The sequence below is a fragment of the Mchenga conophoros genome, linkage group LG23, assembly GCF_057382185.1.
Source record: "Mchenga conophoros isolate Kocher_MC1m ecotype Shallow Benthic linkage group LG23, M_conophoros_male_GT1.1, whole genome shotgun sequence".
In the NCBI taxonomy this organism is placed as follows: Eukaryota; Metazoa; Chordata; class Actinopteri; order Cichliformes; family Cichlidae; genus Mchenga; species Mchenga conophoros.
In genome coordinates, this window is record NC_140547.1 from 52861963 (window position 1) to 52888731 (window position 26769).

General features: G+C 45.6%; 2 protein-coding genes across 5 annotated transcripts; both read right to left on the reverse strand.

Annotated features, from left to right (window-relative positions):
- Positions 1-71: 71 nt before the first annotated feature.
- Positions 72-10507, reverse strand: LOC146548355 (cyclic nucleotide-gated channel alpha-3-like). Of its 4 annotated transcripts, none has more exons than XM_085263816.1 (9): positions 10231-10507; positions 9396-9479; positions 8899-9138; positions 6036-6122; positions 5392-5448; positions 4373-4543; positions 2726-2827; positions 2540-2646; positions 72-2445 (listed from the first exon to the last, which is right to left on the reverse strand). In XM_085263816.1, the coding sequence occupies exons 4-9, from the start codon at positions 6107-6109 to the stop codon at positions 1091-1093; spliced, it is 1866 nt and encodes a 621-aa protein (XP_085119942.1). In that variant the 5' UTR covers positions 6110-6122; positions 8899-9138; positions 9396-9479; positions 10231-10507; the 3' UTR covers positions 72-1090. The 4 variants fall into 4 exon arrangements, with proteins under 4 accessions (XP_085119942.1, XP_085119940.1, XP_085119943.1 ...); XM_085263814.1 differs by lacking the exon at positions 10231-10507 and adding an exon at positions 9667-10158; XM_085263817.1 differs by lacking the exon at positions 10231-10507 and adding an exon at positions 9597-10158 and having other exon boundaries at positions 6036-6118.
- A 2559-nt stretch (positions 10508-13066) lies between these two features.
- Positions 13067-19935, reverse strand: atp1b1b (ATPase Na+/K+ transporting subunit beta 1b). The gene is made up of 6 exons (XM_085264386.1): positions 19732-19935; positions 17750-17878; positions 16257-16412; positions 14814-14998; positions 14591-14674; positions 13067-14501 (listed from the first exon to the last, which is right to left on the reverse strand). Exons 1-6 carry the CDS (start codon positions 19823-19825, stop codon positions 14241-14243), a joined length of 909 nt encoding a protein of 302 aa, XP_085120512.1. The 5' UTR covers positions 19826-19935; the 3' UTR covers positions 13067-14240.
- Between the last annotated feature and the right edge of the window lie 6834 nt (positions 19936-26769).

The following is a 26769-nucleotide window of genomic DNA, read 5'->3' on the forward strand; positions in this document are numbered from 1 at the left end:
AACATGGTGAAATGGAAGTCTCTGCTCGGATTGAGGCTTTAGAGCATGTTTCAGGGGAAAGGATACACCACTTTTCAAGAGTTTATTGTCACTTTATTATTTTTAAATTTATTTACAGAAAGCACATTTCTTTATATTTAAAATAAAAATTTGATGATACATATTTTGAAATGCTTTTATAATATTTGTGTAGGTGTACAGAGGCCCATTCAGCAGATATGTTCCAGTGGAACCTCCTGATCTATGTTCATCATGGTAAAGGTCTGCCTGAGCTTTAGAAAAAAACTGTTGTCAAAAATATCAGCACAGCAGTTTGCAGCTGTGCTGAAGGATGAGGCGGTCAGTTAAGAGCAAGAAAACCGTTACTAGTTTGATTCCAGCTGCAGACACGAATCCGTTCAAGGTTGCGTCTGGCATGAAACTGTCAGTCATCTCAGAACACGCAGAGGCGAAGCAGCAACAAAGAGCAGCTGTTAAATCTCCAGATCTGGTTGCAGTTTCAAATCTCTCTCTCTCACTTTAATGACCAGAACTGAAACTTGTCGGTGTGGTCCTGTTCTTCTAAATGAATGTAGAAAATATTCATAAAAGGTCCTTTTTAGAATTCTTTTGACTAATTGCGTCCTTCAGAAGAGTTATTCTGATCACAATAAAAGGAGAAGGTCCTGTATGTGCAAAGCCCAGGTCATGGTGTCGTTGCTGAACGAGCCGCTCTGGGATTCTGGGCAGAGTAGTAAAGAAAACGTTTCCCACCAGCATTGGTTGGATGCTCACACCGATGCTAAAGTAGTGCTCCTTTAGAACCTGCTTGACTGCTGCTGTTGATTGGTGGCAGCTTTGTCTTTGCTTTTATTCCAGGTTTGTCCCTCCACATGTTTCTGATCATCGCGTGCAGCCTGTTATTGTTATCACTAACACAAGAAAAGACATAATGATCCACATGGTGGTACGACCCGTTGTTGTTGTCTATGTGTGGAAACATTGTTTGAGGGCAGTCTTATTATTTTTGCATCTTTGGAAGTACTGAGCGGATGCAGTGTACTAGTCCCTGTAAAGAAGACACTCCCTATGTAGTACTGATGGCCAACCTCTACTCATCTACTCTGAGGCTTCTGAACTGGTTTGATAAATTACTGAGGCGCTGCTTGAGTTTACGCTGAGAGGAATCGTATTGATTTGTCAGCTTTCGAAATTTTGCTGACATGATTTCGAAACTGGCTTCAATCTGATCGACTTTGTTCTCCAAGTCTTTAGCATCGGTAGCAGCGACAAGCGACTCATCTATGAGATTGTCTTTCATCAGAATGGCCCTTCCTTTCTCCTCCAGAGCATTCTTAGCATCAGGATACTCTGTTAGTGCCTCCATGAGATCATCTTTGGACAGGGCAAAGAGATCAGAATAGCCCACGCTTCGAATGTTAGCTGTTCTTCGGTTACCTGCCTTACTACCTTTGATCCCAAGGATGCTGATTTCTCCAAAATAAGCTCCGTCACTAAGGACCACAAACTGGGTAACACCATCATCTGCTACTACAGCGAGCTTTCCTTCTTTGATGATATACATTTCCCTACCAATATCCCCTTTCTTACAGATGTAATCCCCAGGACTGAAAACTTGAGGCTGAAGCTTCAGGACCAACTCAATAAGCAAACCAGCTTCACAGTCTTGAAAGATGCGCACTTTTCTTAGGGTTTCCAGATGTACGTTAATGGCTATCTCTGCCTTCAGCTTGTCTGGCAGATTTTTTAACACTTGCTTTTCATCGCAGGTTTTCCCCTCAGTCCACAGGTAGTCAAACCACTTCACCACCCTCGCCTCCAAGTCTTTAGTGACCTTTCGAAATTGCATGTACTGCTTGATAGAGTCAATCTTCGCCTGGAACTCTACACGTGCAGCATTCATGTTGGAGATCATGGCTCCAACATTTCCAACAATTGTTGCAAAGATCAAAACCCCAGTAAGAAAGTCAACCACGACAAAAAAGTATTCAACGTCTCGGACCGGCGGTGGTGTCTCACCAATAGTGGTCAAGGTAAGAGTGGACCAGTAAAAGGAATAAATGTACTGTCTGGACAGCTGAGAAAACTCTGGTTTTTTCGGCCCGGGGTAGACCCATGTGTCTGACCCAAAACCAAGTATTTTTGAGATGGCAAAGTACAGGCACCCATTCCAGTGGATGATGATGATGATGTAAAGTACAAGATTAGCGATTCGGAAGATGTTTGGAAAATTGGTTCGCGTTTCAGTCCGGTCGAAGAACTCAAAGAGACGGCCTAACCTAAACAGCCGGTTGAACCTCCACTCTGGGTTGTTGATTCCAATATAGAAGAAAACAATGTCAGTAGGAATCACTGATAACATGTCTAACTTGAACTGGGGTGTCTTCATGTACTTTTCCTTCAGGATCTTTGCATCCTTTACAAGAAGTCCTTGCTCCAGAAAACCTATTGACAAAGAAGAAAACGATAATCATTATCATATACTGTATTGAAGATTTCATATAATGACAAACTGAAAATCTTAGGTTTCCATCAGTACCTGTCCTGGCTCTCACAAAGATGTCCATGCAGTAGAGGGCATCTGACACATAGTCCAAAACCAGCCAGAGTGTTGAATTTTGATACTGTAGCTCATTAAAACAAGCTCTGTATGGAAACAAACCATGACTGAGACCCATGAACACTAACAACGATAAGAGAAAATACTAAATACATGAATTCAAACCTTGCCACCAGGAACATCAGATTGTAGAACACTGGGACAGCTATTGTGAGCAACCAGTAGTAATACATATCCGTGGCTGGGTCCATGATCCACACCTCCTTCCTAAATGAGAAGAAGTTCCCTTTTAATAAAAGTATGTATTTTTTTTTTAATTAAAAAAAGTTAGAAATGCAATGTGAGCTTAATTTTGGCAGTAGTCACAGCCGATCTGCAGCCTGGTCATGGATAAAGTGTATATTACCTAACTGATTGCAGAGTAGTTTCTGGAGGTTTCAAGGAGGTAATGTGCACATGCAAAAAAAGCAGTCCTACATATTTGTTTAATATGTGCGTTGAAGGACATGTCCTGGTCAAAAATGACTCCAAGGTTCCTCACAGTGTTACTGGAGGCCAAGGTAATGCCATCCAGAGTAAGAATCTGCTTAGATACCATATTTCTAAGCTTTTCAGGGCCGAGTACAATAACCTCATTTTGATCTGAATTAAGAAGCAGAAAGTTAGCGGCCATCCAGGTCTTTATGTCTTTAAGACATTCCTGCAGTTTAACTCATTGGTGTGTGTTATCTGGCTTCATGGACAGATAGAGCTGGGTGTCATCTGCATAGCAGTGTAAATGTATGCTATGTCTTCTAATGATGCTGCCTAAGGGAAGCATGTATAATGTAAACAGAATTGGTCCTAGCACTGAACCCTGTGGAACTCCATAATTAACCTCAGTGTGTGAAGAGGACTCTCCATTTACATGCACAAACTGGAGTCTATTAGATAGATATGATACAAACCACTGCAGTGCAGTACCTGTAATACCTACAGCATGTTCTAATCGCTCTAATAGGATATTATGGTCGACAGTATCGAACGCTGCACTGAGGTCTAGCAGGACAAGCACAGAGATGAGTCCACTGTCAGAGGCCATAAGAAGATCATTTGTAACCTTCACTAAAGCTGTTTCTGTGCTGTGATGAGCTCTGAAACCTGACTGAAACTCTTCAAATAAACCTCTGCAGATGATCTGTTAGCTGTTTGACAACTACTCTTTCAAGGATGTTTGATATAAAGGAAGGTTGGAGATTGGCCTATAATTAGCTAAGACTGCTGGGTCTAGAGATGCTTTTTGAGTAAAGGTGTAACTACAGCCAGCTTGAAGGCCTGTGGTACATAGCCGATTATTAGAGATAGGTTGATCATATTTAAGATCGAAGCATTAATTAATGGCAGGACTTCTTTGAGCAGTTTTGTAGGAATGGGGTCTAAAAGACAAAACTTTACTTTGAAGGCAAACAGCCTCTGTTTCCATTTTGTGCACCATTCTTCAAAATCTGTACATAAAATAAAATAAATAGATAAAATTTTTGAATGCTAGATTTGAAATTACACCCAAAAGCAAAGATAAAATTGTCTGGATGTTCCTTTAACATAACATTAAGTTTTGAGCAGTATGATTAAAATGGTATCATGAGCGGTAGTCTCTTTTTTTGTAAACTGTATATTGAACCATTGGTGGACTCTGCAAACTCTTACGTGGATAACCTTTGCTCATATCCACGCAACCTTTTCTCTAATAGAGATTTAATTATTTCAGGCGTAATATTATGAAATTCACAATATTCCTGTTTGTTACATCCCCAAAAAGTATGGTGTACTTACAGTTCTTCCTTTTTATCATCCTTTTTGGCGTCCTTTTTATCATCCTTCTTTTCATCCTTCTTTTCGTCCTTCTTTTCGTCCTTTTTGTCGTCCTTCTTTTCATCCTTTTTGTCGTCTTTCTTTTCATCCTTTTTGTCGTCTTTCTTTTCATCCTTTTTGTCATCCTTCTTTCTGTAATGTTCATAAACAGGTAGGGGATGTACTCTTAATATCCTCTGTATTCCTGACATTTTCATCATCTTCTATCTCCTCCTGTGTCAGAATCATCCTCTTCAACCTTATTTATATAGCATCAAATCACAACAACAGTTGTGGCACTTGGGTGACTGTTGACACAGTAGCCCAAAAAGCTTCTAATAACTGGCGGAAGCTGCTAGAAGGTGGATCGCAAGACTTTCATTTTTACAAGCTCTAGCTCAGAAATGATGTGCTTGTCGAGGGATGCGTCCTGTCTTTAACCCCAGTGATCACCAGACAAAATGACGCCTGAATGACAGTTAACGGTTTGAAAGTCTACTAGTATAAAAAGTCAATGCATGAGAATAAAAGAGCATTAAATTCAACTGAGCTCCTTTAATACAGTCTCAGTATATTGAGAGTAAATGTCATTAACGAGGGAGCTGAGAAGGTCACATTGACATGCTAAATGCTTCTTGACACACTTCTAGTTTTTGTCCCACATTTAGTTTGTTTGATCTCTCTAAATAAAGTCCTAAACTCAGCCCTTACACTCCACCTGAGGGCGGCCTCTAGTCTAACTCAAGAATAACACACATCTCTGTCACAAACATCCTACGCTGCCTTCGATGGCGACGATACGTTTAGCGATGAGACCTCTGCTCACTGATTGCTCAGCCCCAAATCAGACCCTCATCTGAACCACAGGTTTGACACAGCACTGATTCAGCTGCCTGAACTGAAAGGTTTGTGGACAGCTGTAGAATCTGTACACGGACGTGGAGAATGTCTGACTCATCAGTGAGATGAGAATAAAGACGTGTGAGAGGACGTCATCTTACCCGTCATTGTTGTTGCAGTTGTTTGTGTTCTTTGCGGCGAGGACCCGTTGAACATCGCTGCAAGATCGATAAATCATTGCATGGATTTGTGACCAAGGAACAATTTAAGAATAAGCGTGGTCATAACGGGCAGCAGGAAACCAACCATGAGAAGATAAACACATCACACACAAAGGCACACACACACAGGTTAATTATGAGACTGTAACTGGGGTTTGAACACATGTGAATAATACAAGATCATCTGTAAATACATGCAACACGTGTCAGCGTGTCCACAGTGGGTACATGAGTGGCACAACACAGGAAACCACTTCACTTGTGTTTCCTGACATAAAGACGGTAGCAGTGCCACCCTGCTCTCTTCTCTTTTGTATTGCATGTGCTCTTCACTGGGACAGCTCCACTAATTCCTTCACACTCTGCTCCACGCTGCTTCGTTTTATTCAGCTTTGTTGTGTCAGAGCCTGGAATCAGATTCCTTCGTCCTCTGCTGTGTTGGCTGTGTCTGACTGAGTACGTGGAAATCTAATTGTCAAACAACTGAAGCTAGTTGTGTTTTTATCACTTTTGAAAACAGCATATTGATGTTGAGTCCATTCAGTATAATAATGTTCTGTTGCAGCTTCGGGTTGAAAGCTCACCTGTTCCCCACGGCGCCGTCTCGTCTGCTGAGGACGGGCTCCGCAGGGCCGACGCTGCTTCTTCCAAAGTGCATCCTTGAAGACTACCTCGAATGAAAAATCCAAGTGACATACTGGATTACAGGAAAACACGACCTGCACTGAGCCTGTTTCACCGGGTCCAAAGCTGCATACAGGCTCTGAGGTCAAAGGACACTTTGCTCATGTGCTGTCGTAATTAAAGTGTGAGCACAATGAGCACTTTAAATAGAAGTAAATAACTTTGTACTTTTTGAAGCCAAAGTCCCACATTCACAGCACTCGTTGGGCTTGGTAGTGTGATTGAATTCAATTCAGTTCATTTTATTCACACAGCGCCAAATCCCAACAACAGTCACCTCAAGGCGCTTTATATTGTAAGGTAGACCCTACAATAACACACACACAGAAAACCCCAACAATCATATGACCCCCTATGAGCAGCACTTTGGCAACAGTGGGAAGGAAAAACTCCCTTTTAACAGGAAGAAACCTCCGGCAGAACCAATAAAAACTAATGATTCAGTGCAGAGAGGTCTATTAACACATAGTGACTGAAGAAGAAACTCCCAGTGCATCATGGGAATCCCCAGCAGCCTACATCTATTGCAGCATAACTAAGGGAGGATTCAGGGTCACCTGGTCCAGCCCTAACTATATGCTTTAGCAAAAAGGAAAGTTTGAAGCCTAATCTTGAAAGTAGAGATAGTGTCTGTCTCCTGAATCCAAACTGGAAGCTGGTTCCACAGAAGAGGGGCCTGAAAACTGAAGGCTCTGCCTCCCATTCTACTTTTAAATACTCTAGGAACAACAAGTAGGCCTGCAGAGCGAGAGCGAAGTGCTCTAATAGGGTGATATGGTACTACAAGGTCATTAAGATAAGATGGGGCCTTAGTTAGGTGTGTGATGTGATTTTATGTGATTTTCAAATGCAGTTTGATATGACTGCAGCACAGACGTGGTGGTGATTGCATAGAGATTGCTTGGTTTTGGGGTCTTTCTAAGAGTCACATAGTTAGTAGTTAGCGGTTACAGTTAGCAGTAAGTGTATTTCATACTCTTCAGTTGAATGTGCTTCTTTCAACATTAAATCATGCGTTTTAAAAACAAATGTGGACTTGTGTACTAAACATGTCAAACAGACAGAAATTATATCGGAGCAGCTGAGACACATTTTCTCTAAACACCAGGTCTCTGTGGCTTTTAAACCCCAAAACACGCTGCGCCAAAAACTGGTCCAGCCCAAGGATCGGGTCCCCGACACAAACAGAGTAACATAGTGTACGCTGTTAAGTGCAGGAGGAGTGCCAGGATTTATACATCGAGGAAACCAAACAAGCTCTGGCTGAGAGGATGGACCAACACAGCAGAGCCACCTCGTCAGGCCTGGACTCTGCAGTCTATCTACACCTACAGGCCAGTGGACTCTTTCAATGATGAGGATGTAACATCCTGGACAGGGAGGAACGCTGGTTTGAGGGCGGAGTCAAGGAGGCCATTTACGTGAAAAGGAAAAGACCATCTCTGAATGGAGGAGGGGCCTAAGGGTCCATCTGTCACCATCTTACAATGCTGTGATTGCAGCCATTCCCCACCTCTCTGTGAATGGGACTCATGGTTATTGATCAGTGATTGTTGATCAATGGTCATGAGAATTTGCATATTAATGATGAAGGAGCTGACCTCCCAGCCCATTGTTCCTTCAGTGGGCTGGTTTCAGTCATTATGCAAATGTCCTGTTTATAAGTCTCAGCAGTCAGCTGAGACTGAAGACGTCACCTGATGATGACGAAACGTTTCTCCCACTGAAAACATCCAGATGAACAGAATCAACTTCTGGGAGAAATGAGTACAAACTGCATAAAGAGATAAATGCACCACAACTCCCACAGCAGGGCAGTGATCCCAATCACACCACCAAAGTCACCACAGAGGTTTGAGGATGAATAAGTGGAAGATATGTGTGTGAATGGGTAAATGAGGCATGCTGTGATACAAATCATCCATAGCCAGTACCTGTTGCCAAGGATGTTCAGCAGCATATTCTGTTTTATGTGACTTGTTTCTGTCTGGAAACTATAAATAATGTTTTCTATCTATTCTGTATCCACCGCCCCAAACGTGTCAAAGCAAATGGTTGGATGTTATTTCCTGTTAAAAATGTTTTTTCTTCTCACTGTAACCAAGTGCTTGCTCAAAAGGAAGCTGTCCGATTGTTGGGGTTTTCTCTGTGCTGTGATTTACAGGACAGATAAAGACAGCCTGTGGAAAAGACTCACAGACTAATAATAACGATTATGTAAGTAGTGGTATATAAATAAAACTGAACCAAATGTTGAAATGTGAAATTATAAACTGTGGCGTAGTTTCATTGTTTCATTTCAAACCTAAGAAGCAGAAACGTCCGAACACATCTGACCTCAGCTCTAGAAGCTACTCTGTGCCTGCAGTTATTAGAGAGCATGGTGATGAAGTCTGTGGCTGATGACACACAAAAAGGTCTGATAAACAGAAACATTTGCAGCCTGGGCTTCTACATATTTCATTTCATCCTTTTTTCTGTAGAAAATCTGTTGCATTCACATGAAATCAGAAGAGGATTCAGCAACAATGTTGTGACCAGAGTCTGCGTTTAGTTTACGGAGCAGCAGATAAAGAGCTCCTCTCTTTATTTAGCCTCGTTGGCTCTGCATGGTTCTTCTTTAGCACCGTTGACTCAAATCCCTTCACTCCCAGATCACAGCAGCTAAAATTAGAGTTTCAACCTGACATTTAAGCTCTAACTCTGGGCAGTTCTGCAGTTGTCTTTGTGCGATCACAGCCACTTCTTATTGTGTAAACTTACCTGAATGTGAGAGATGATGATGCTGAGCAGCTTCCACCTGTGAAGGGAATTGAAGATGAGCGTGGAATAAATCCCACGTCGCTCAGGTTTGTTTTCTCCTTCAAGAACCGAGCCGAGGACACCTGCTCACATACTTCTAATGCAAGTCACTGCAGAAAACCAGAGTCATGCTTTATGGTGGATGAGCTTTTCCTGTGGTGTGGGAGACTTTCTGCTTCTTGTGCACTCCGCACCACCTCCCTGCAGAAGACGGAGGGAGGGGGAGGAGGCGGAGGGAGGGGAGACATGAAGGAGTCGTTTTCCCTGCATACAAGAATCACCAGACAAAGAGCTGGCGACACCGTCTGTGACAAACCATCGTTTTTGTGGACTTTGTGAGTCCTGACTTCACAGAACTCGCACTGATCGTTTTACTGAAAGCCTTGAACAGGCGTCACTCCAGCAGTGTGACATGAACAGTGTGTGTTAGTGCAGCGGAGGCTTCAGTGTGTACTTACAGTTTGCTTATGAAGCCAATCCCACTGTGACTGTAGCTTGTGCTGGTGTAATCTTCATACATTCAAATGTTTTGACAGCATTTCCTGCAGGTAGAGAGTAGAGGCATATCAAAATAAAGACTTACTCTTTATTTTTATCCCTTCCAGTCTGAGTAAATCCTCTTACTGCGTGGACGGCTAAAGTAAAACATCAGACTCCACCTGCAGCCGACGGAGGAGCAGGACCTCCTGCAGCCTGCTCTAATCTGAGCTGGACCGCGAGCTCGCTCACCGTCTGTGCTGCTCGAGTGAGAGCAGCTGCAGAGTGGATGTGACGGCTGCACAGGACAGTCAGTCATCATCTGACTGAGGTCTCCATCAGTGAGGTAGTGGCTGTGTCTGTGGCTTCACATGAGGAGATGCAGCTGTCACTGAAAGACGTGCTCGTGTGTGTGTGTGTGTGCTTAGCTGCAGCCACTCAGATTAGGAGCTGTAAATGAGATTGGAGTTAAGCTGTTGATGCCTTCTGGCAGACGAAGAAGAAGAAGTGATGATCAGAGTTCATGTGTCTAGTGCGGAACAAAATCTGTAAAAGCTCAGGCAGAAAACGCTTCATGGCCGACCAACAGCTCACCACGACACACTGCTATAGAGGCCGTGTCTGTGCCATATGCACACTGATGTGCTGGGTACCAATAAACAAAGCGCTGCAGCTCAAATGAAACTAAGTGTGAGGCCTGGTGCAACTATCAACAGCTGGTTTGTACAAGCAGACAGGGCTCACTGTCATCTCTCTGCTAATTCCCAGACCTGCTGATGTGTTAACAAGCTGCTGACAGCCACTCATCTCACTCACCAATTAAATTCATTACAGCCTCAGTGGCAGCTCTACCTGCGTCCCCAGAGGAGCATCCTGCAGCATCATCATGTGCCTTCATACGAGACCTTCCAGCTTTACAGAAACAAGAAAACATAGTCTAAATAATCAGCACAGCTGAACACACACAGTCTGTGCTGCCAAGAACACAGGTTCAACCTGGTTCCCAGAGCACTCCTTTAAATAATCAGCCAAGTTCTCCTGTAGCGTTAACAGACAAAAACCCCACTGATCGAGTCCTGAGTCTTCTGTTTCCTGTAGCTGCTGAAGTCTTTGCACACATCAGTTATTTGTCGGCGCAGACTGAATCTGTGTTGATGCTTTTATGTGTGAATCTTCCTGATTATGTACCAGTGCGTCACAGGCACGGACTCACGGAGCGCTGCTGCCCTCTTGTGTTCAGAAATAATCAGCAATACATCAGTGGTTCCCAAACTGTTTGCTGCCCCCCCCCCCCCTGTCTGCAGCTTTACACGCAGTTACTGTCCCTCCATTTACAAAGGCAGAGGCGTCATTTTACATGTAGTTGTTTTTTCCTGTGTAATAATATTCAACATTGCTGTCAATACCATCCATCCATCTTCATCCGCTTTATCCGAGGCCCGGTCGCGGGGGCAGCAGCCTAAGCATGCTGTCAATACATTTTTCAAAAATGCCTCTCTGTGCAAAATGGGTTCAAAAACATAAACAGCTGTGGGATCCTGTTAGTCCGTGATTTGAAGAGCCCAGCGCTGCTCCTGACGAAGGAAAACCAACCCTGCAGGGAGACCTACCTCGGCACCCGTGCAGGTGAAGCCAAAGGGCAGATTTGCTTCACAATACTTTCTAGTCTTTGGCTTAGAATGAAGTTGGTTTGGAAACATATTCAGCGATGCTTCATCTCCTGCTGTGCGTTTGTGTGGGCGCCCTGCTAGCCGTGTCCAAGCTTTGTTTTTTTCCTTTTCATACCGTGCCCCCCCTGCCATGGCTCTGCGGCCCCGTAGGGGCGGGCCCCACACTTTGGGAAGGTCTGCATTAGGCCCACCATTATTACTTATTATTTAGACTGTGAGCACGATACGAACCCCTGGGTTTCTCCTGATGTCTTTATTGGAGTGTGACTCGTGTATGAACCCTTGGCTGCTCGGATAGAGAAGAAAAGCACGGTGCATTTACCAAACGTGCTTCGGTGTTTTCCACACATGCATCAATGCCCCTCCTGTAGTAAGACACCTGCTCACTGGTGTTGGCTGGTGGGCCTTGCTTGTTGCTGTGGATTGATTCTTTTTGTTTGGCACACAGGTGTGCTGATGCAAACAGATCGTATCTACCTGCATGCGGTGACAGGCGAGCAGGTTGATTTATGCAGAAGGAAAGTGAGCTGATTAACAAGGAAAACCAAGCGGCAGAGAACATGTAAAGATGAACAGTGAAACCAGGACACACGTGTCCAGGGGCCAAGAGGACCTCAGTTTGAAGCAGATGTTATAAACATGTCCTGTTAAAAATCATCTCATCCTCTACATAAAGAGAAAATCATTTCTTTATTTTCTTTGGGCCAGTGCACAGCGCTTTACACACCCAGTCACACACTGTAGATACAATCATTTTGCTGCTGTATAATCAGCCTTTCTTATATACATCATCTCATCATATTTGGAATAATCTCTAATAGAGTCTGTTTCTTAATAGATTTTCTTTAAAATACAGTGAGGTTTTTTAATATTGTAATAATCCATATTCATGCAGATATGCATAACAGATCACTTTTAGTGATGCTTTTAGTGCAAAAGCTGCTTGTCCCCCTGGCGAGCTCGTTCCTGCTCAAAGCCAGCGCGCTGTGGCGTCACGGGCGATCGCTGGTTAACGGTCATCATGTGACGCATGAAAGCCAGATCGTTTCATTAAGGAGAAGTGGTGATGAATAATTTTACACACACACATTAAAACAAAAAAAGCCTCAAGTAAAGGGCGCTTTGCCCCCCGGCGCCTGAAACAACATCCCTGTGTTAGCTGCACACAGCAGCTTCCTCCTGTAATTACAGAAACTCAACACTGGACACTCAATAACTGAACAGGAACAGAAATCGTCCAGTCACGGTGCCCTGCCCTCAGCCAACAACAGTTCATTCATCACTGAGGCCAAACGGGACGAGGGGGAGGGCCCTGTCCTCTGTCACACAGACAGGAGAGACTACAGAGTTAGCAGACACTCTACTTTCAGTGTTGAGAAAGACTTTGTTCCACTGAAAGCAGCTTCAGACCTGTTTCCATCAAGCGTGAGATGAAGCTGTGTGAGCATCTGGAAGCTCTGAAAGAGCTCGAAAAGGAGTTAAACATGAAGTTCAGCCTGGATGTACACAAGCACGCTTAAAGCTTCCTTTGTAGTCTTTTTGTCATGTGACTGCACATGAAAGGTCCTGCACACATGCACTCTGAAAACAGGATGGCTCCCAGTTCACCAGTGCCGAATGTCTACTTAGACGCAGAGTTGAAGTGAATAACAGAGTTTCCTGTTTTATAGAGCCTATAGCTCGAGCTGGACCAGGCGACCCTGGATCCTCTCTTAGCTAGCTGCAATAGCTCTGCATCCCATGATGCACTGGGTGTTTCTCCTTCACTCTGTTTAATCATTAACTATCAGTCTGTCCCCTGTAGTATGTAAACGCTCTACTGCATTACGAGCATGACACGAAGTATAAAGGGTTTTATACTGAGCTGCAGGATGTGGACTCCAGGCAGGAAGGACGGAGCCCCTCGTTGGGGATGGCGGGCAAACACATGATGCAAATGTGACGCCGACACGAGAACAGACAAAAAGAGCACGACACCAGAGGAAGGTCCAGTCGGACTTTATTGGTTTCTATCTGATTAAATGAACAGATGAAAAGTTGACTGGAGGTAAATTTATGGTCGAATGTTTTACATCAACATGAGATCCTACAGAATATTAAAGCCAACATCGTCATTCATCTAAGCCACAGAGCTCTGCGTGAACTCCGTGTTTTTGGACAAATGCATGGACATCAGGCCTGTGGAAGTTAGCCGCCTGTCAGCTCTTCGTTACACACTCGCCTACATTCACGGCCAGAACATAAACTCAGAGTTAACCGTTAAAGGTCGCAAGGCAAGACGCTGACAGCCTACAAAGGCGTACTGCATTGCTTCTGATAAAGACTCTCTTACACTCATCACTTTGGTATTGCATTATACATTACAATATTTTGCAAAGAAATAAAATGTACAACTGCATAAATATAAAAGTCTTCCAACATGTTTCATGGTTGCAAACATTCAGAGAGTTGCCAACAAAACAAAAACAAACCCTTTAGTTAGCACCGTCGCCCTTATAACAGGCCAGGGTCTAACACACTGGACACGAGTCTACATTCAAGGCAGAATCAAAAGTTAAAGGCATGAAACAAATAAAACCCAATCACACAATTGAACGATTTAAGGAGGTCTCCCACGATCAGCTGTAAAAGAAATAAAGAGGAGAGGTTTCCTGGAGTGCAGCGTTTTCCTTACATAGATCACAGCGAGGAACCATTTTATTATTAATGTTATTATTAAGGACATGTCTGAGGCTCATGGCTGGCACTGCTGAAGCTTGCTCATACAGTAAGATGAGGTTGAAGGACCCGATCTGTACACTCCAAAGAACTAGCTGCTAAAACCACACAGGCAGCGATACAGAGGGGACAGACAGCTCGCTATGCCGCGCACACAGACTCCGTGGAAGTGTCCCATGGCTTGTTTAGAGGTATCATTTACAGCACACTAAATATTATCATTGGCCCTATTGCTACGTTCCCCTAAATTTGATTCTAAGGCTAAGACAGAAATACAGAAGCAAGTGATGAAAGCAGATTACACAACAGTCCCTAACAGCGTTTCCCCTTCACTCAGCCAACACGAGCTAATAGCTACAGCCTTGCCCCTCTCATCTCATACAACTGACTGATACTACAGGGGGGTGGGGCGGGGGAGTGCTATGGGCCTGATGGCGGTCATGATTCTTCAACCTGGATCTTGATCTCAAAGCGTCCCTGGTAGCGGTCCTTCTCGCTGTAGTCGATGTTATCTCCGAACACTTTGCACTCGATGCGGAGGTCAGTGTTCCGGGTCAGGTTGGTGAACTGCAGCGCCACCAGCGGCTGCAGGTACTGCGGGTGCAGCTTCTTGCCGTAATAGGGGTAATACTGCAGGGGGAACCCTTCACCGATGCCGTAGTACTTAATCTCTCCGATCTTATCAGCGTCCTCCTCTTTCTGGAAGAGAGAACGTGCATACATGAATTCGTTGTCAGAGGACAGCGGGAGCGAGGCCATGCTACATGCTGCGTGCGGGCTGTGCGTACCTTGCTGGTGCAGTAAATGGGGATCACGTTGGGCTGCACCTTGGGTTGAGCCTCCTCAGGAATACTCTCATTAGAGGTAGGAGGCTAAAGAAAGAAGACGAGTTAGCCAAACCGTATGAGCGCTGACTGCTGCTGGGCTTTAACAACTAAGGTGACATTTTCATTTTCTACCAAGCATTGCACTGCTTTGGTCTCCAAGTAAACAAAAGAAGGCTAAAGTTACCCGCGGGCGGTAGTTGACAATTCTGTTCAGCTTCACAATCAGACAGGGTTTGCCCTCCTTGAAACCAAACTCCGTGTCCTCCAAGCCAGAGCAGGGTCCCAGCAAGGCCCTGGAGAAGCGACAGGCCTTTCGGACACCCACATCACTGTCCAAGTCACCCCTGTTCTTGTAGTCTGCAGGTTGATCTAGAGGAACAAGTAAAGGGTTACGTTTCCTAAAGTTGGGTTCTTCCAGGTCCAACATGGCATCTATCATAGTGATGGAAAGGATCCCAAACTAGGGCTGGGCGATATGACCCAAAATTCATATCTCGATATTTTTTAGCTGGATGGAGATATAAGATATATATCTCGATATATATTTTTTTAAGCCATAAAGTAAGAACAAAAAGAGAGTTCTTAGTCAAAGCTGTGTCCCAGATGTCACACAAGCACTTTTATTAACATAGAGCAGATGTACATAAAATTTACTCAAAAATAAATTATGAGCATTTATTAAATAATAATGCTCCATAAATAAAAGAAAACAATGTTGTTTTTGTGCTAAACAAAGAGCTCACAATTGTGCAGTCAAAATGTAAACTAACAGACGAGCACAATAACAAAGACAGATTTCACAGCTGCTCTGTTCCCAACTTGTACTGTGTGACTGGCAGCCTGGAGTTTGTAATCCGCTTCGCAACCACGTCTCTTGGTGCCATTTATGGTCCTTATACACAGTAGGGTAATATTACGTTGAAGCACAGTACGTATCACTCCGCGAGGCTCAGCCGTAATGCTCCGACAATCCATCAAGCGGTGCAGCTCCGTAGCTTACCAAAGTCGTACTCAAACATTTGTGACAGATTGCTGAGCGCCGTGTTCCACATAAAATCGGTGCGCGGCCATCAAGCACAACCAGAATTCATACATAAGGCGCGCTGTCAACTTTTGAGAGAATGAAAGGATTTTAGTCCGTGCAGCCCCTCTGGGCTGCATGGCGTTAGCGTGGTTAGCTAGCTAACACGTTGACGCCGTCTAGCCCCACGCATGGGGCGATGCGCAGTAACTCGTTAACGGAGATTTGCCGTCTCCATCTTGTCGCTTCCTGCAGGTGAAGCGATGGGGGAGGAGGGGGAGTTGTGTTCAGTGAAGGAGAGGCGAGGCGGAGTAACGTAGAGACAAAAGTGGACGAAAGAGAGGCAAACTTGCGGCTCCACAAGTATAATTATAACGTAACATAGACTATATCGATATAAAGGATATTGTCACATCTTATATCTCGTATAAAAATATATCGATATGTTTTAAAAACTCGATATATCGCCCAGCTCTATCCCAAACCATCACGTACAAGCTCAGCCGAGCGGAGCGGTAATGCACAGATGTGTCGGACAACAGCACTTCCTGTTTGCAATCACATTTCTGTTATTTTCCAGTAGAAACTAGTTCAAGTGATGCTTACCTCCACAGTCTTCAAACTTCATCTGGTCTTTCTGTTTACTCTCATCGTACTTGTCCAGGAACTCCCTCAGAGCCTTCGTGTGAGGCAGGAAGGTCTCCACGGCTCGGGGGTTGAAGGCCATCTCAGCTTTATCTGACCGTGGGGTGTGTGTGAGGCCTGCAGGTGCACAATCACAGCCCTTTGTTATCGCCAACATTAACAACTATTGTGATGTCACCCAGTACGGTTTTCAAATCCAATCATTTTGGAGGCAGACGCCATATTTGCATAATACTTAGATCAGGTGAGTGCGGAGACGAGTGGCTCAACAGGTGGAGCTGTCTAACCGGACTAATGGCACTGAAGCCAAAGCTGCCCTGCCTGGTGCCTCCACTGCTGTATGAGACTGTGTGCACAGACTGTACATGTTTATAGCACTGACTTGCTTTTACAGCCTCAGGTGGCCATTGAAGGAACTGCAGTTTGGCACTTTCAGTGCTGCTCATCATCAACACCAGATCTACCAACACAATAAACTCTTGTTATACAGACAGTCCTGTCACAGAAGCTCACAGGCATCCTGGCAGTAGCACCACCTTTAAAGCTACCAGACATTCAGAGTTACAGTGAAAACACACACTGCTGCCAACGTGCAGAATCAGTGCAACATCGATCTCACGGCAGCATCCGAGGGACAGATACACTTTTCCCTCGGCTTTCAGTCATTGTGCTAAGATGGGCCGAATACAGTCTGAACTGGGACTCGGATGAAAGCGATGATGACTGGATATGAAAGCTGATAAGTGACTTTAAAGATAAACAGGGCCGCACTGCAGTGTGTGCTTCGTGTGTAACATTAACGATCGCTACACGACTTTAGCTGAAGACAGATGAGGATGCAAAGACGCCAACTGCCCCCAGCCTTCAGTCTGTCAGTCTCACACACACAGCCGGCCCTCTGTCATGGAAACAGAGCCGTGGTGTGTACACAGCAGAGGCAGCGGGGCCATTATACGGCGAGTTCTTCTCCACAACAACGTCAGGCAGGCCAGACTGAGCACAGGTGCTTTAAAGGCTACTTTCAGGTTTGGAAAAGTCTTTTTATGTGTGATGCCCAGCTTTGTGGTTACTGTATGTGAATGTGCTTCACGTCTGCACCTCAGACGCCCTAGATATCGCTCGCTGATCAAGAAAACAACTGAAAAACTTCAGATGACGTCATTAAACTACAAGCAACATAACAATCTCTCTATTCAAAGTTAAACCCTGAAATGTTGGAATAATAAGTGGGAATTTTGTCAAAGGGTTTTTGGGAATGTTGACTAAATCGTGATAAAATGTTGGCGTTCTTACTGTGCAAACTGTAACATCTCCTCTTACCAGCAGCACTTTATAAAGACAGCGAGTTCAGCTCATTGCTGCTGCCTCCACAACAGTCCCAGTTTATCATGTGACCCCTAATAAAGATTAACTGGCCATCCTGTGAAGAAGATCAGCAGACTTCCATCTCTTACCAGGGGGTGCAACTCTGTCCTGCCAGGTGGGCTTGTATTCACTCAGAGTGAGCAGCATTGCTTGGATGGTGCCAATGAAGATCCCAGCCAGGCAGCCGTAGAAGATAACATAGAACAGCGTAATTTTGACTGTGGGGGGAAAAGGAAAGAGTGTGTCAGCACAGAGAAAGTTAAAACTGCTGAGAACATGGAGGAAATGGTGTTAGTTACTGCTGACTGGAATCAATATTTTAGAGGTGGTGCAGATGATATGTTACATGATCTTCAGACTAATCATATGGACCGTACAGCTGTGACTCAGAATGAAACTACAGCGCTAATGAGGAAACAGAAACAAGGTCGCCAAAAAGGAAAAGGTCAGAAGCTGAGTCAGCACAGGCGACTGGTTTCCACGGTTGGTAGAACGAATGAGACGCTGCACATAATGAATAAGCAACACAACAAGAACAGCCTCAAACCTGCAGGACAGACGAGTGCTGTGAGGAAGGTCACAGTAAGACAGCGCGCCAACGCCTCACTGTCACGTGGTAACAGCAGAGCTACTGCGTTAGACACTTTGTCTCCGTCTCCTAAGGAGACTTTCACAAGACTTCACGAAAATTAGCCGTTTTAAAAATCTCAGTTAAGCCGAGTGACAGCAGAACCTCAGCTTCAAGCGCACCTTTGACCTGACGGAGCTGCAGTAAGCCGGCTGATAATAGAGTCTCCAGATTCATTTAGATTAATGAGTGGCTGGAGCTGCTGTGTGTGCACAGAGCAGACAAAATGACTGCAGAGCCATGCGTCACTCTGAGGGGGAAACACTTCCCAGCCATGAGTGCTTTAAACCTGACATGCCAACACTTCTATAGAAACAGTGGAAAACACACTTTTAAGGAGTTTGAGTGAACTCGGAATGAGGCTCACAAAAGACTCCCAACTACATCCCTGTATCAGTAACACAGAAACACGATCCTGTAAAGCCGGTCCTCACAGGACTTCAGCCTTCTCATCAGCACACTGCAACTCAAACCCCGAATGAATCCGGTTATGCTACTGTGAAGTTTATTCCCAGCAGCTCAAAGTCATCCAAACCCCACAGCCACGATTCACCTCGCTGCTTGCAGGGTGTAGGTGCACGCGCCTGTCCTCACGGTGTCACAAGGTCACCTGAACCAGTTATGTGACATTTTACCGGAAGTCGTTACCGGCAAGGGCACCTTAAACTCCAGCATCCCCCGGGCACTACGGCCCTCACAGTGCCAGGACATCTGTAGGACACACACTTCAGTTACCACACACACACACACACACAGGAAAACTCTGATTCTAGCGATTTGAACTCCTTAATTAAAGCGTGCACGCTCACGTGCACGCTCACGTGTACCGCTATCGCAGCACTGCGCATGACACACTGAAACGCATCTGCACTTTGCGATGACCTGAGAAGGGCGAACCGTAGTCCCCGCTCAGCTCGGGTCCAAACCGAGCACACGCCGGACTGAACCGGGAGTCCACAGAGATGAAGCGGTGACATTCACACGAGGGGCAAGGACATGCGCACTGCCGAGAAACGGGAGAAGAAAGGTCGAGCAACTTAATGACCGCATTGTTCCTCGGACTACAGCGACACCTGAGCCTGGCTCCTTCACCTTGGCTCACCTTGGACTCTGATGCAGTTTTAACCCTTTGCCTGCCCGCTTCGCACCTGCCGAAAGACACCTTGACCGTTTTACCCGACAACAATCAGCCAGCGCGGACGACTCTAAGCTCCAATCAGCGCGCGCAGCACCGGCTCTTCGCACTGCAGCGCGCACGCGCTCCCTGCACGGACAGCACGAGCACAAACATCACGAGCCTGCTTCACTGAACGAGCTCAGCGGCAGCTCGGGAGTTGTGTGTCGTGTGTTAGTTACAGACACCCAGAGAAAGTCGGCTCAAACAGGTGCTTGGAAACACAGACGGCCGTGAACGCGCGTTTGCCCAGTCTGCCCAATACTCACACCAGCTGCCCCCAGTACGGCCGAGCAGCTCCCCTGTCTCCGAATTCCACAGGAACTTCTTCCATCCGCCATCGTCCTTCTTATCGGAGGGCATGTTGCTATAGTTCCTTTAGTCGTCCCGGGGAAGAACACTCCGCGTGCTGTAACCAATTCCCAGCCTGTCCGAGAGGCACCCAGCGCAGTCCTCCCTCAGGCTCCCCAATATAAGCGTTCGCCCCTGACTCCGCCCGAAACTCCAGCAGTTCACCTAGGAGGAGGGAGGAGCAGCGCTGACCAATTAAAGGCCGCACACCAAGCGTGCGTAACTCTGACGTGAGACAGACCGACAGAAAGCGGCGCAAGTGGGCTCAAAGTTAAAAAAAGTGGACATATAGTTCTGTACATACTCTACAAAAACCATAGCCTGCTTAGCCCCTCCCTCACACACACACACACACACACACACACACACACACACACACACACACTCAACACTTCAGCGATGTTCTGAGGATTTCACCGTGTTCACATGAAGTCACTGCATGGGAACAAGTCACATCCTTAATGCGAGATTACAGTGCAGCAACCTGCAATTCTCAAACACGCCGGCTCCTCTAAACAGTCATTATGGTGCAAACAATACAGTCATTTCATCCCCTTCACCAGTGAAACAGAGCGCATTCAGGGGAAGCTTGTGGGCCTCGCTCTCAGACCTGTTCCCACTTTAACTTGGTGGGTGTCCTGTGCTGCTGTGTGCAGTGAACCCCTTCTCACACACACCTCGGGGATAATAGGCTCTAGTAACTTAGTACATACCATATCCTGCCTTCTAGAGCCCGTGTCCCTCCTCTGAGGCTGCCTTCAAGGGCGTTTCAGAGCCAGGGTCATAGTAAGCTGATGTTCTACCTAAGATCAAAGTATGAAGCATTCATTTCAGACCTTTTAGAATAATACAGCATGGATGTGAATTCAGTTAGGAAACAATAAAAACACGAGTCCGTTGGAACCTGAAACCATCAGCTCACCAGCCTTCTGCACATTTATGTTGTGTGTGTGTGAAATCACTCAGCAGTGTGCTGCCCTCTGGCTTTCTTCAGCTATGTGCATTTGTTTGAATATAAACATTTGTGTGTAGGTATGATTGGTCAGGATTGTGCACATGCTGGTTTTGACCTTTAAATATCACCTCAAGGACAAGATGAGTCATACTGAGCCACCAACACTGTCCGGCTCTGTGACACTATCATGATGGAAAGACCTGCCTGACCTCTTGCTCAAAGTCAGGTCCCTTACTCTTTCTCCATGTCCCGACACTATCACCCTGCCCACACACTGATGTTTATGGAGGGCTGATGGGGAGGTAAGCCTGCTTTGGACAACAAAACCTCCTCATGGTTAATCAATGCTAACCACCGCGTACAGAGATGATCAGGGCTTTAACAAACTCTGGCTTTAAGCCTAAACTTTGATGTAGAAAACCCAAAGTAATCAGAGTTCAGAGTTCAACCACCTCTGAAACAATAATACAAACTAATAAAAAGCCACGATCAATGGATCAAGGAAATATGGGAAGAGGAGAGCTTTGGTCTGAGTCCACTGGAGCAAAGAAATCTGAATGCCTGCCAATGCTGAGCGTGATATTTATCTTAAGAGGAGTGGAGAAAGAAGTCGTTGCTATCTAACTCTTTCATCATTTAGCCTATTTTCCTTAAGAGATGATAAAGCCACAGTCTTGCTGGACTCCTCCTTATATTAGATTTGTTTTTAAAATCTGCTCAATCAGCTGTAACCTGGCAGGAACTGGTGATGCTCGCTGACAAATATGTATAAACAATATGAGCCAGTCCTAAAAAGTAGGACTTCAATTTTAATTATCAGTCATTACCTTGTGTATTTATAAAAGACTCTACAATAATACAGAGAAACACCAACAATTAGTGTGCACTTGGTGACAGTGCATGATGCTAGCTAGTGAAAGAGTTGCTTCAGTGCATCCTGTCACAAGACAAGAAGAAAAATATTTGCTTTTAATCAGTCTCGTGTGTCTAAAGCTCGACGTTTTTTCTGTGCAGTGATTATCAGATTGATGTGGAGTCACAGACTGCACGGACACTGTAACGTTATAGAACAACAGATCTTTGATGCTGCTATGAGGACATCTCGGTCCCAGATTTGTATGTCATAATTGTATGAAACATTTAGCAGATGTGCAGGGAGCCATCAGGAGGAGATGTTACCAATGTGCTGCACCAGCCAGGTTCTATTTGTAAGGGAAAAGCTACTAAAAGCTTGCATGTGCAAAAGGACTTGGCCTGGGTACAGAGTCTGTGTGATGAGGGTTACTCAGACCGTGGCTCACACTGGTGAGGTGGGTGGGGTTGTGGAGTGTTTGTTGGCAGTCCGAATGGTCCAGGGGAAGAAGCTGTCAGTGAGTCTGGAGGTGTGGGACCTAACTGATCTGAGAGGGCAACCAGAGGGCAGCGGATCAAGGGGTCAGCTCGGATGGTCCTGGTTTTTCTGAGAATGGAGGATCTGGCGATGGCCTCCAGGGATGGCAAATTACCCTCTGTGCAGCCTTCCTGTTCTCAGCAGTGGCGCCTGCATACCAAACACCCGGGCAGAAGGAGAGCCGCTCTCCACTGAGGAGCGGTAGAAAGCCAGCAGCTGCTGCCGGTAAAGGTTGTTCTTCCTCAGGACACAGAGGAAGTGCAGTAACTGCTGTGCCCTCTTTCCCAGGACGGTGTTGTGGGTCCAGGTGAGATTGATGGAGATCTGGGTGCCCAGAAACCTGAAGGTGGAGACAGATTCCAGCCTTTTCCACTTATAAAAAGAGGGGAGTGGAGCTGTCTGTGCCTCCTGAAGTCCGTCATGAGGTCTCTTGTTTTAAGAACGTTCAACTTCAGGTCCAGTGGGACAAGTTCTCCACCTCTGCTCTGTTTCATCTCCATCACAGATGAGCCCGACCACGGTGGAGCTATGGGCTTGGCGATGATGTTGGTTGCATGGGTTGGTGTACAGTCATGTGTGTTCAGGGTGTAAAGTAGGGGCTGAGAACGCAGCCTGTGGGGCTCTGGTGCCAGTGGGGGAGGGAGGTGGGGGCTGAGTCAGGCTGATGAGCCTCTGTGTCGTCACCTCACAGAATATTCTTGTTTTGGGGATCATCTAGAATGTGAGAAAAGCCCTTTGGTCAGCAGTGGTTTCTCCTTGAGGTTATTTTTGCCCAGTCTCTTTCTTATTGTTCAATCATGACCTCTGACCTTTACATGTGAACCTGCACTTCTTTAGATGCTGTTCTGGGCTTTTTCTTGACCTCCTGGGTGAGTGATTGATGTGCTCTTGGAGTCATTTTGGTAGGCCGGCCAATCCTGGGAAGGTTCACCACTGTTCCAAGTTTTCCCCATTTGTGAATTATGGCTCTCAAGTGTCAATATCTGCTGATATCAGCCTTCCAACAGTTCATTCATCATTTGCTGAGCTTTTCTCCCTTTATCAATAAATCATCATTTAAACTGCTTTTTGTGTTTACTCCGGTTACACCTTTTTGCACCACTGTAAAAGCCTTTGGTGATTTTGGGTGATCATGAGCTGAAGGCACATGTGATGTTCACACTGGGCACAGTAAGCCGGGCACCACAAGGTGCACGAGAGACACACCCAGTCACGTCCCGTGCAGGCCTATTCATTCATGTGTGGACTTGAGTGGTGGCGGAAGCCAAACAAACGTTACCTGGTTCGTCTCAGTATGACTGCGGTCGAGACTTTGGTGCGACGTGTTGCTGGCTGTTTAAGAGTGAGCACAGCGAACGTCTTTATGACAGCTGAGAGCTAAGCAGGAAGAAGTCAGAACAATCTAAAAGAAAGCCGACACGTCCACATCCCCTCAGATTAACAGAAAGCAGCAACGAACACAAGAGTCCAAACAAAGGAGGAGGTGGAAATGTCGTTGGGCTTGAAGCTGGTATTTGTGCAGCGTGCTATCATGACATCAGGTCCTCCTGAATCCTGCTTTACGTGCTTCATCTGAACCCTGACCCGAACCTCTTAGTCTGATCATGGAAACGAGTTCACATGTGTAGGTTTGACATGTAGCAGGTGCCTCACGTCTTATGGTGCTTTCATGCATATCACAGAAACGGGACCAGTGTGGGCTCGAGTCAGAAAGACTCGCTTCACCTTGATTCCACCCTTCTGACTACTACACCACATGTTTACTGTGTACACAAGCTGACAGAAATCTAGGCGTGGTCGCTGTCAGACAGCAGGCTCCATCATTAGAAAACCGCCAAGCCCGGCTTCTCTGATTTCAGCCTCACTCACACACCAGCTCCACCGCATAAACACAGGAAATGAGCATCACTGTCGAGCAAATTATGAGCATGTCCTCAGCTTATTTGCTGAGGCTAAAGTTTTAAATGACAAAGTAAAAACCAAGAAAACGTGTTGGTGATTGTTGTTCATCGTGAAGCCTAACGGAGGACAAACAGACACCGTCGTTGTCAGGCGTGATTTTGTAGGATTCACCTGAAAGCCTCACACATGATCCTGTCTGCTGTCTGTCATGCTTATAACGTAGTTGTAGTTACCTGCGACTGCTCAGCACATCCAAACAGTAATGACGCATGAAGGCTTCCTACATACACGAGAAGATTAAGGCAGTGAATGTCGGATATGAGGCCAAATATGACCTGTTGCTTTGCCTGACATGCTCAGAGAGGTTCATTACTGACTCGTTGAGTCAGCGCTGTGGATTACTGCTGTCTGTGTTTTCTACTCCTGCCTTCTTCGTGTTTCATAAGCAAATGAAAGGAGTGGGACTGACTGAGGTAGAGTGTGACGAGGCAGAAGTCGGTCTCCTTCTCAATAATTAGCAGTTAAATGCTGCCGGAGCTGCAGACGTCCTGGGCAGACAGATACTTCTAAAAGCAACAGCTTCTTGTTTTAGCTTCATTTGTGTCTGAAAGTGGATCTTACCACCAGGATACAAAATAATAATTAGTCAGCTTCAGAAGCAGTGGGAATATGTTTGTTCTAGTCTCTGTGAGGGGCCGAGCTGCAGGCAGTGTGGGCTTTATTTACCCCCAAATAAGAAAGAATATTTTACAAAACATCTGTGAGGCTCTGGTCCCAAAAGGTCAGAGGTCACAGTAACTTCACAAACAAACCAAACTGCAAGCACGGAACCAAAGGGTGCTGATGTGTGACTGACCAGACCACAGACAACAGCACACCAACCAACTCCAAAATAAAACCAAATCTATGCTGTGGCAACACAGAAATACCCACAACATGAGATCAATACCACATGTTACCATGGCGCCTGTTAAAGGTATGAATATATTTGGATGAGAGCAGAGGTTGAAAATATGCAGGACAGCTGGCAAACTGGTGTGAGGGTCAAGGGTCAAGGCTCCCCGAGGGAGCAAAGGCCTCCTTGCAGCCAACGGAGATTAGCTGCAGCGCAACGTGAACACTTTGCTGCTACACAGAGCGTCGCTCTGCGCTCAGGACGATGTTCCTCACAGACCCTGTCAATCACAGCGGCAGCGTTCCCTGTTTGCAGTGGCACCTTCATCGGCATAATGTGTCCTGTTCTGAGGAACACGGCAGGAAGTAACCGTGTTTCAGGACAGGGTGGTGCTGCAGGGGTTAGCGCTGGTGCCTCGCAGCAACAACATATAAAGTTGAACCTTGCCTGGGCCCTTTCTGTCCTCTCTTGTGTGGCTCTCCTCGGGGGCTTGTGGGAGGACTACATTATCTGTGAGTGTATAAGGCAAGTATAGTTACTATGCACCTCATCAGTAAGACAGGAAATACAAGCACATTACTGGTGGTGGTCAGAGGGGCCGATGGCGCGATATGGCAGCCTCGCCTCGCCTTGAGGCGACTTGTTTGGCGCTGTATAAGTAAAACTGAACTGCTGAGCTGTCTCCCGGCGCCTCGGTCTTTCGTTTCTGCCGTACGCTGATGCAGAGCAGATACTAACGAGCGCACTAACGGTGTTTCAGGCCATCACTGTCCATAGGCAGAGCTCCTGACCTTGATCGCACTATGCTGCTGTTTACAGGCCAAACACTGACAGGAATGTTCCTTTCTCTCTTTACTTTCATTCACCGTATGGAACTGGATTTACTCACAGTGTTTTCAGTTAACTGGAGCATGGAAGTCCCTGACAGTGCTGCACTATTGTGTTCTACCTTGTAAGTTGCAGTACAACACTCATCTGAGAATCCTTGTATCTCAGTTAATCTGATTTAATCTAATATCTATACTTGCTTAAAGAAGTCGTGTCACAACCTCACACACCTTCGATAACTACACCAGAGCCTGCCGCTGAAAGGGTATTGTGTTCAGACAGCAGAACAGAACAAAGGCTATTGTTCTGTCGATGAGCAGCTGTTCTGGTTTGGCTAAATTATATCTGAAAAAGGACATCATTGTTTTGCATTTTCATATGAAGCTGATGTGGGTTTGAAATGACAACGGTTTAAGTACAGGACTTGATGGACTGCAGGGAGTCAGATAATAGCCCTCCTGTGTTTTTCTCTTCGCTGTCTAATATCCTGGAGTTGACTCATTCTCAGTCTAACAGTATAAACTCCTTTTCATAGCTTTTGTCCTCCTTTGAACAGAATGTCACACAAACGTAGAATTTGTTTTTATAAAGCTCACAGTGACTTATTTAAACTTCTTTGGCTTAGTTGAGTAAGACGGTCAGTTTATATGGTAGATACTGCAGCACGATCACTGAATGCATTTCACGTTAAAGGCAAGTGTAGCACAGTAGCAAAGATTCTTGATGAAATATGATGGAAGCTAGTTCTTACTGTCCTACTGAGCATTTTATTCAGTGCGCTTTTATTAGCATAGCACCAAATCACAACAACAGTTCCCTCACGGTTCTTAAAGAGATATGTACGTTGTAGCAGCCGTCCGTTCCAGTGACCACGCTGCATCGGAGGGTTGGTGCAACATGCCTCTTTCACACAAGCACTTTCTCTGTGCCTACGTGCTTTTTGTGGAACAACTTGGGGTTTAGTTTGTTGCTTACGGACACGTTTG

What these genes read in the sequence shown, in the direction of transcription:
- atp1b1b (XM_085264386.1), bottom strand. Translation starts at nt 19,825, where the DNA reads ATGCCCTCCGATAAGAAGGACGATGGCGGATGGAAGAAGTTCCTGTGG. An exon ending in GGACAGAGTTGCACCCCCTG is followed by an intron (nt 16,413 to 17,749) that starts GTAAGAGATGGA and finishes GTGCACCTGCAG; the next exon opens with GCCTCACACACACCCCACGG. An exon ending in CCATTTACTGCACCAGCAAG is followed by an intron (nt 14,502 to 14,590) that starts GTACGCACAGCC and finishes TCTCTCTTCCAG; the next exon opens with AAAGAGGAGGACGCTGATAA.
- LOC146548355 (XM_085263816.1), bottom strand. Translation starts at nt 6,109, where the DNA reads ATGCACTTTGGAAGAAGCAGCGTCGGCCCTGCGGAGCCCGTCCTCAGC. An exon ending in GACGGCGCCGTGGGGAACAG is followed by an intron (nt 5,449 to 6,035) that starts GTGAGCTTTCAA and finishes TCGATCTTGCAG; the next exon opens with CGATGTTCAACGGGTCCTCG. An exon ending in CTTTGTGAGAGCCAGGACAG is followed by an intron (nt 2,446 to 2,539) that starts GTACTGATGGAA and finishes CTTTGTCAATAG; the next exon opens with GTTTTCTGGAGCAAGGACTT.